This window comes from Leucoraja erinacea, chromosome 8 (genome assembly GCF_028641065.1).
Source record: "Leucoraja erinacea ecotype New England chromosome 8, Leri_hhj_1, whole genome shotgun sequence".
Lineage (NCBI taxonomy): Eukaryota > Metazoa > Chordata > Chondrichthyes > Rajiformes > Rajidae > Leucoraja > Leucoraja erinaceus.
In genome coordinates this window covers 62,902,331-62,910,105 of record NC_073384.1, presented here as the reverse complement: position 1 = coordinate 62,910,105, position 7,775 = coordinate 62,902,331, and the positions used below count along the sequence as shown (strand labels likewise).

The window sequence follows — 7,775 nt, the reverse complement described above, 5'->3', positions numbered from 1 at the left end:
TCCCCGCAAAGACTACAACTCCCGGCAGGCCGAGCGCCGCCCTATCTCTCTTCTGATTGAACAGTCAGAATCAACCCGACCGCATGACGTCAGGCCGGGCAGTTGACCAATGGGATGTTAGCCATGTGGGCAGGTCCCGGCGGGGTTTCAGCGCCGAGGTTGAGGGCGGGTGGAGCTGGTGAGTAATGGGCCGCAGGTGGGAGAAGCGGTCGGGAGGCTTCAAGGAAACATAGAAATTAGGTGCAGGAGTAGGCCATTCGGCCCTTCGAGCCTGCACCGCCATTCAATATGATCATGGCTGATCATCCAACTCAGTATCCCGTACCTGCCTTCTCTCCATACCCCCTGATCCCCTTAGCCACAAGGGCCACATCTAACTCCCTCTTAAATATAGCCAATGAACTGGCCTCAACTACCCTCTGTGGCAGCGAGTTCCAGAGCAGCATCTCTGCGTGAAAAAAGGTTCTTCTCATCTCGTTTTAAAGGATTTCCCTTTATCCTTCAGCTGAGACCCCTTGTCCTGGACTTCCCTAAACATCGGGAACAATCTTCCTATCTAGCCTGTCCAACCCCTTAAGAATTTTGTAAGTTTCTATAAGATCCCCTCTCAATCTTCTAAAGGAGATGGTTGCTTGTCCATCCCGTCCCTATAACTCAACCTCTCGCGTTTTGTTAGTGTAGGAAAGGAACTGGCAGATGCTGGTTTACACCGAAGGTAGACACAAACTGTTGGAGTAACTCAGCGGGACAGGCAGCATCTCTGGAGAGAAGGAATGGCGTTTCGGGTCACTCTTCAGTGAGACTCAGGGAGGTAAACATAAAATGTTTATGTTCATAAAACATAAATGTTATATGGAGGTAAACATAAAATACTGGAGAAACTCAGTGAGTGAGGCAGTATCTATGGAGAGAAGGAACAGGCGACGTTTCGGGTCGAAACCCTTCTTCAGACTGATGTCGGTGGGGGTGGGTTTGTGGGAGCGCTGGGTAGGGGAGGGGAAGGAGGGAGAAAGCAAGGACTATCTGAAATTAGAGAAGTCAATGTTCATACCTGCTGGGGTGTAAACTACCCAAGCGAAATATGAGGTGCTGTTCCGCCAATTTGTGCTGGGTCTCACTCTGACAATGAAGGATGCCCAGGAGGTCAGATTGGGAGGGGGAGTTGAAGTGCTGAGCAACTGGAAGATCAGTATGGTTAATACGAACTGAGCAGAGGTGTTGGGCGAAGCGAACACCGAGCCTGTGCTTGGCCTCGCCGATGTAGAGAAGTTGGAACCTGGAGCAGCGGATGCAGTAGAAGGGTAGAGGAGGTGCAGGTGAACCTTTGCCTCACCTGGAAAGACTGATTTAGTCCTTCGATGGAGTTGAGGGGGGAGGTAAAGTGACATGTGTAGAATAAAGCGAGATGTGTAGAGGGGGGGGGGAAGGTAAAGCGACACGGGGAAAGTACCCTGAGAGGGGCTGGTTTCGGTAGGAAGGGACAAATTGACCAGGGAGTTACGCAGGGAACGGTCATATGGAGGGGTAAGGCATGAAGACAACAGATCGAAGCAGATGCTGATAAGGAAATGTTGTTACCTGTGGGGAAGCTGACAAGGAGGTATTTCATCAGGAAGACAGTCTTCTTCTTATCGAGTCCACACACAGGATTAGAAGTTGTTCAGCCAGAGCTGAACACACCTCTCGGCATCTGCATACAATGGTGTCTGTCTTGTCGCTCCTTGTGCTTCTTGTGCGTGGTGGTGGAAAGATTGGTGGAAACAGGGCCGCGACGTGAACGCTCTTTCCTTGACCCCAGGAAGACAGTGAAACTAGTCAGAGAACTATCATTGTGGAGAGAAGGGATACAAGAGTATCTTGATGTTACAGAAGTCAATATTCGTACCGTTATAAACTGCAAAGGTGAAATATGAGGTGCTGTTTCTCCAATTTGAGCTGGCTCACAACTGAAAACTCAGTGGGAATGGGTGAGGGGAAGTGTTTAGCAACCAGGAGATCGTGTAGACCTAGAAAGACTGAGGGTTTTGTTGTATGGAGGAAACCTGTCACTTTCTGTTTATTGTACAGGAGGTGAGGTGCCTCCTGTACAATAAATCCCTCCTCCCCTCAACATGGCCTTCATTCTGCTGTTGAAAACGTGGGCTTCATCTTCAGTGTTCTTACATTTAGTGTTCTTGGTATACAAATCCTTCTCCATTTTTCAGAAAAATAAATACGTCCATTAGGCTGTGCACCCCCCCCTGCAAAAAAGACTGCAAAACAATAGAAACACACCTATGGTTTTGCAAGAGGTGGTCCATAGTGTTACATTGCTGAGAGAAGATTAAACATAGATTAAACATAGAAATTAGGCGCAGGAGTAGGCCATTCGGCCCTTCGAGCCTGCACCGCCGTTCAATATGATCATGGCTGATCATCCAACTCAGTATCCCTTACCTGCCTTCTCTCCATAGCCTCCTCTGATCCCCTTAGCCACAAGGGCCACATCTAACTCCCTCTTAAATATAGCCAATGAACTGGCCTCAACTACCCTCTGTGGCAGAGAGTTCCAGGGATTCACCACTCTCTGTGTGAAAAAAGTTTTTCTCATCTCGGTTTTAAAGGATTTCCCCCTTATCCTTAAGCTGTGACCCCTTGTCCTAGACTTCCCCAACATCGGGAACAATCTTCCTGCATCTAGCCTGTCCAACCCCTTAAGAATTTTGTAGGTTTCTATAAGATCCCCTCTCAATCTCCTAAATTCTAGAGAGTATAAACCAAGCCTATCCAGTCTTTCTTCATAAGACAGCCCTGACATCCCAGGAATCAGTCTGGTGAACCTTCTCTGCACTCCCTCTATGGCATTAAGGTTGTGGAGGCCGATTTGGGAACCTGGTAGTTGCTGGAAAGTAGCTTTTCCCGAACTGGTGTGGGACTTCAGACAGCGTCGTACAGAAAGGAAAAAGGCCTTTTGGTCCAACTTGTGTATGTCGACCAAGATGGCCCATCTACACTTCCTGGTTTTGGCCCATTTCCCTTGAAATTTTCCTATCCATGTAGCAGTCTAAGGTCTTAAATGTAATTACAGTACCTCCTCTGCTAGGTTGTTCCATATACCCTCTGCCCTCTGTGTGGAAAAAGTTGCCCCTGGTTCTTATTAAATATTTCTCCACTCACCTTAAACCTATGTCCTCTGGATCTTGATTCCCTGATTGTCGGTAAAATACTCTGTGCATGTACTCTTCCCCTCATTTATTTATTCCCCTCATGATTGTATTCACCTCCATAAGATCACCTCTCACCCTCCTGTGCTTAAGTCCTAGCCTGCCCAACCTCTCCCTATAGTTCGGTCCCTCGTTTTGACAACATCCTTGTAAATCTTCTCTACGCTCCTTCCAGTTTAACATCTATCCTATAGCAGGGTGACCAAAACTGAAACTTTTACTCCAAATGTGGCTTCGCCAATTTCTTGTACATTTATAACAACATTCCAAGTTCTATACTCAATACTTTGACTGACAGAGAGGCAAAGGGACTTGGGAGTGCTGATATGGGATTCCCAAAAAGTTAATTTGCAAGTCAATCAGTGGTATGTAAGGCAAATGCAACGCTAGCATTACTTTTGAGAGGAGTAGAATGTAAAAACAGAGATGTAATGCTGAGGGTTTATAAGGCACTGGTCAGACTGCATTTGGAGTATTGGGAGCAATTTTGGGCCGCATATCTGAGGAAGGATGTGCTGGTGTTGGAGAGAGTCCAGAAGAGGTTTATAAGAATAATCCCAGGGATGATTGAGTTAACAGACGGCACTGGGCCTGTACTCGCTGGAGTTTAGAAGGATGATGGGGAACCTCATTGAAACTTACCGAATAGTGAAAGGCCTGGATAGTGTGGATGTTTAGAGGATTTTTTTATTGGTTGGAGAGTCTAGCACCTGAGGCCATAGCCTCAGAATAAAAGGACAACTTTAGAAAGGAGATGAGGATGAATTTCTTTAGCCAGAGGGTGGTAAATCTGTAGAATAAATTGCCACAAAAAGCTGTGGAGGGCAAGTCAATGGATATTTTTAAGGTGGAGAATGACAGACTCTAGTTTATTGTCATGTGTACCGAAGTATGGTGAAAAGCTTAGTACAGGTGTTAGGGGTTGTGGGGGAGAAGGGTTGAGAGAGGAAGATAGATCAGCCATGATTGAATAGTGGAGTAGACTTGATGTGCTGAATGATCTACTTCTGCTCCTGTAACTTATGAACTTATGAAGGCCAATGTGCCGAAAGCCTACTTGACTACCCTGTCTACCTGTGACACCACCTTCAATGAACTATGTAGCAGCACTGCTAGATCTGCCTGCTCTACAACACTCTCTAGAGACCTGGCATATTTCTATACCTACTGCCCAATGTTTGCAGTGAAAAGTGGGTGTAGGCTTGATGGTGGTTGATCCTTGATAATGGATGCTGCCCTTGTGTAGTGACTCCCAAAGATGATTTTGGTGATGAGGAAGGTTGTGCCTGTCATGGAGTGGGCTGTGGCCACCATTCTCTGAAGCCTCTTGTATTACTGTGTATTGGGATGGCCTTGATGCCACAAGGCCAGGATAGTTCCTACAGTGCATCTGTAAAATATTGTTATGGTATTTGGTGCATGCTGAATCTGGTTAAACATCTAAGGGAGTAGAGATGCTGCTCCATGCACTACGCAGAGCCAGATGTCAATAGTCAAGTCAAGTCAAGTTTATTTGTCACATACACATACGAGATGTGCAGTGAAATGAAAGTGGCAATGCTCGCGGAACAACAAAACAACCAAACAAATTATAAACACAATCATAACACACATATTATTTTACATAATAAATAATAGAAGGAAAAACGTTCTGTACAGTTAGTCCCGGGTGAGAAAGGCGTTTACAGTCCGAATTGCCTCTGGGAAGAAACTCCTTTCTCAACCTCTCCGTTCTCACTGCATGGCAACGGAGGCGTTTGCCTGACCGTAGCGGCTGGAACAGTCCGTTGCAGGGGTGGAAGAGGTCTCTCATGATTTTGTTTGCTCTGGAGTTGCACCTCCTGTTGTATAGTTCCTGCAGGGGGGTGAGTGAAGTTCCCATAGTGCGTTCGGCCGAACGCACTACTCTCTGCAGAGCCTTCTTGTCCTTGGCAGAGCAATTCCCGAACCAGATGGTAATGTTCCCGGACAAGATGCTTGCCACCGCCGCTGCGTAGAAGCACTGGAGGATCCTCGGAGACACTCTGAATTTCCTCAATCGCCTGAGGTGGTAAAGGCGCTGCCTTGCCTTACTCACCAGTGCTGAGGCGTGTGATGACCATGTCATATCCTCAGAGATGTGGACTCCCAGATATTTAAAACAGTTCACCCTATCCACAGGATCCCTATTTATACTCAATGGAGTGTACGTCCTCGGATGATGTGCCCTCCTAAAGTCCATGATCAGCTCCTTCGTTTTTTTGATGTTCAAGAGGAGGCTGTTCTCCTGGCACCAGAGTGCTAGATCAGCCACCTCCTCCCGGTAGGCCTTCTCATCATTGTCTGAGATCAGGCCCACCACCACAGTGTCATCAGCAAACTTAATTATTGAATTGGAGCTGAACCTAGCCACACAGTCATGTGTGTACAGGGAGTACAATAGGGGGCTGAGGACGCAACCCTGGGGCGATCCTGTGCTCAGGGTGAGGGACTTCGATGTATTCCCTCCCATCTTGACTACCTGGGGCCTGGCGGTGAGAAAGTCCAGGACCCAGGCACACAGGGAGGTGTTGAGCCCCAATTCCAGTAGCTTCCCGGCCAGTCTGGTGGGGACTATCGTGTTGAAGGCTGAACTGTAGTCTATGAACAGCATCCTCACGTAGCCCCCCTTCTGGCTGTCCAGATGGGAGAGAGCGGTGTGCAAGACCTGCAACGGGTCCATGTTCCGAGGGAGGAAGGCGCAGATGTGATTCTTCACCAGCCTCTCAAAGCATTTCATGACTACCGAGGTAAGGGCCACCGGACGGTAGTCATTCAGGCAGACTGGGGAGGCATTTTTTGGTACCGGTACAATGATGGATTTTTTGAAGCAGGCAGGGACCACGGACTTGCCCAGGGAGAGGTTGAATAATGTAGTGAGCACTGGAGCTAGCTGCGTAGCACAGGACTTGAGTACTCGCCCCGAGATGCCATCGGGGCCTGCAGCTTTTCTTGTGTTCACCCGTGTCAGTGCCTTCCTCACGTCGTGCTCGGACAGCGAGAATGTGTGCATATTCCTCCCTTCAGCTTCGGTAGCCAGCCCGCTGTCAGTATTGTCGATAGTCGGCAGACCTGGAGTGGTGTTGCCCCTCTCGAAACGAGCGTAGAAGGAGTTCAGGTCGTCAGCTAGGGAGGTGCCGGCACATGCGGATGAGGGAGCGGTGCTTCGGTAGTTGGTTACAATCCGTAGCCCCTGCCACAGGCTTCTGGTGTCCTGCTGCTCCATCTGTAACTCCATCTTGTCCCTGTACCTTCTCTTTGCCCATGAATTTGAAGCTGCTAACTCTCTTCACCACTGACCCACCAATGAAATCTCCTGACTTCCCCTTTCTGAAGTTAACAATTAGTTCCCTGCTTTTGTTGATGTTGAGTGAGTTGTTGCTGCAGTAGCACCACTCAACAAGGTGCCCTATGTCACTCCTGTATGCTGAGTCATTACCACCCATGATGTGGCCAATGACAGTAGTGTTGCCAGCAGATTTGGAGCTGTGCTTAAACACCCAGTTGTAATTATGCTCCTATAGCTTACCCCCTTAGTCTAGTTCAGTAAAACACTGAGTGAAGCACTGGATCAACTAATTCTTTATTCTCACTCACAAATGAACTCCTATACTATACCTAACCAACACTGCGGGTCCGATCCTCGTCTCTACTCGTCCAAGCCCGTCAGCCTCGTGCGAAAAGACACCTCCGGGCAGTCAACAAAGCCCCAAGTGCACTTCCAGAAGATCGACTTCAATCCATGTGGTGTTCCCTCTTTTATACTGTATCAGACCCGTACCGCGAAAATACATGGCGGTACAACCCCTACAAGCCAATCACAAATAAAGATCATATAATATATTTATTGACAGTTCCCTAATCCAATCACAAAGTACCCCATTACATTGTTTCCACAGAAGGTTCTAGGTGGAAGACAGTTCAGCAAACTAAAGAAACATTTCCCCAGGTAGTATAAACAATTTGAACAAGGCTCCATACTTTGACCAGTCACAAGACAACAGCACAAACACTCTGCAACATAATTAAAAATATTTTACAACACCCCAGTCTATAACCAAACCTGATCATCCATTTGCAACCCTGCTCAGCTCTTTCTGTAAAACCCTCATACATGTTATCAATAGGGAGGACATCTGGACATCACCTTGTACTTAACTTCCTCCCAGGGTCCAGACACCAATCCCCCATTTTGTGACATTTATTTTGCCAATATTATCATTTCTCTCTTTTATCATATTATGATAACCAAAACACAACAATAACCCCATTCTAGCCAGATATCCGAACATGAAGATGCTGATGTAATTTCACCAAGCTTCCCGAGTTTTCCTGGGCGTAGCTTCATGATTTCTGTCTGATGCGTCTCCACCACCTAAGTTTTCATAGGCGCGAATCCTCTCCATCCGTAGTGTCGGGTGTATCTGTTTTTGACTTCGAAGAGTATGATGTTTTCTAAGAGAATCTTGAACAAAATAAGTTAGCAGCCTACTCTCTTACTGATACTCTTGCAGTGGTGGAGATGCACCCATGCATTTCTACCTTCTACCTTCA

General features: G+C 47.3%; 1 protein-coding gene across 3 annotated transcripts in view; it reads left to right on the top strand.

Annotated features, from left to right (window-relative positions):
- Nucleotides 1–39: 39 nt before the first annotated feature.
- The window catches only part of asb3 (ankyrin repeat and SOCS box containing 3), a 62,595-nt gene continuing 54,859 nt past the window's right edge, over nucleotides 40–7,775 (top strand). Inside the window, exon 1 of one of the 3 annotated variants that reach the window (XM_055639824.1) lies at nucleotides 40–178. In XM_055639824.1, the coding sequence (XP_055495799.1) occupies nucleotides 115–178 (64 nt within the window). In that variant the 5' untranslated portion in view covers nucleotides 40–114. Of the gene's footprint in view, nucleotides 179–676; nucleotides 812–7,775 lie in introns of those variants that run through there. The other 2 variants (XM_055639822.1, XM_055639823.1) reach the window with 2 other exon arrangements.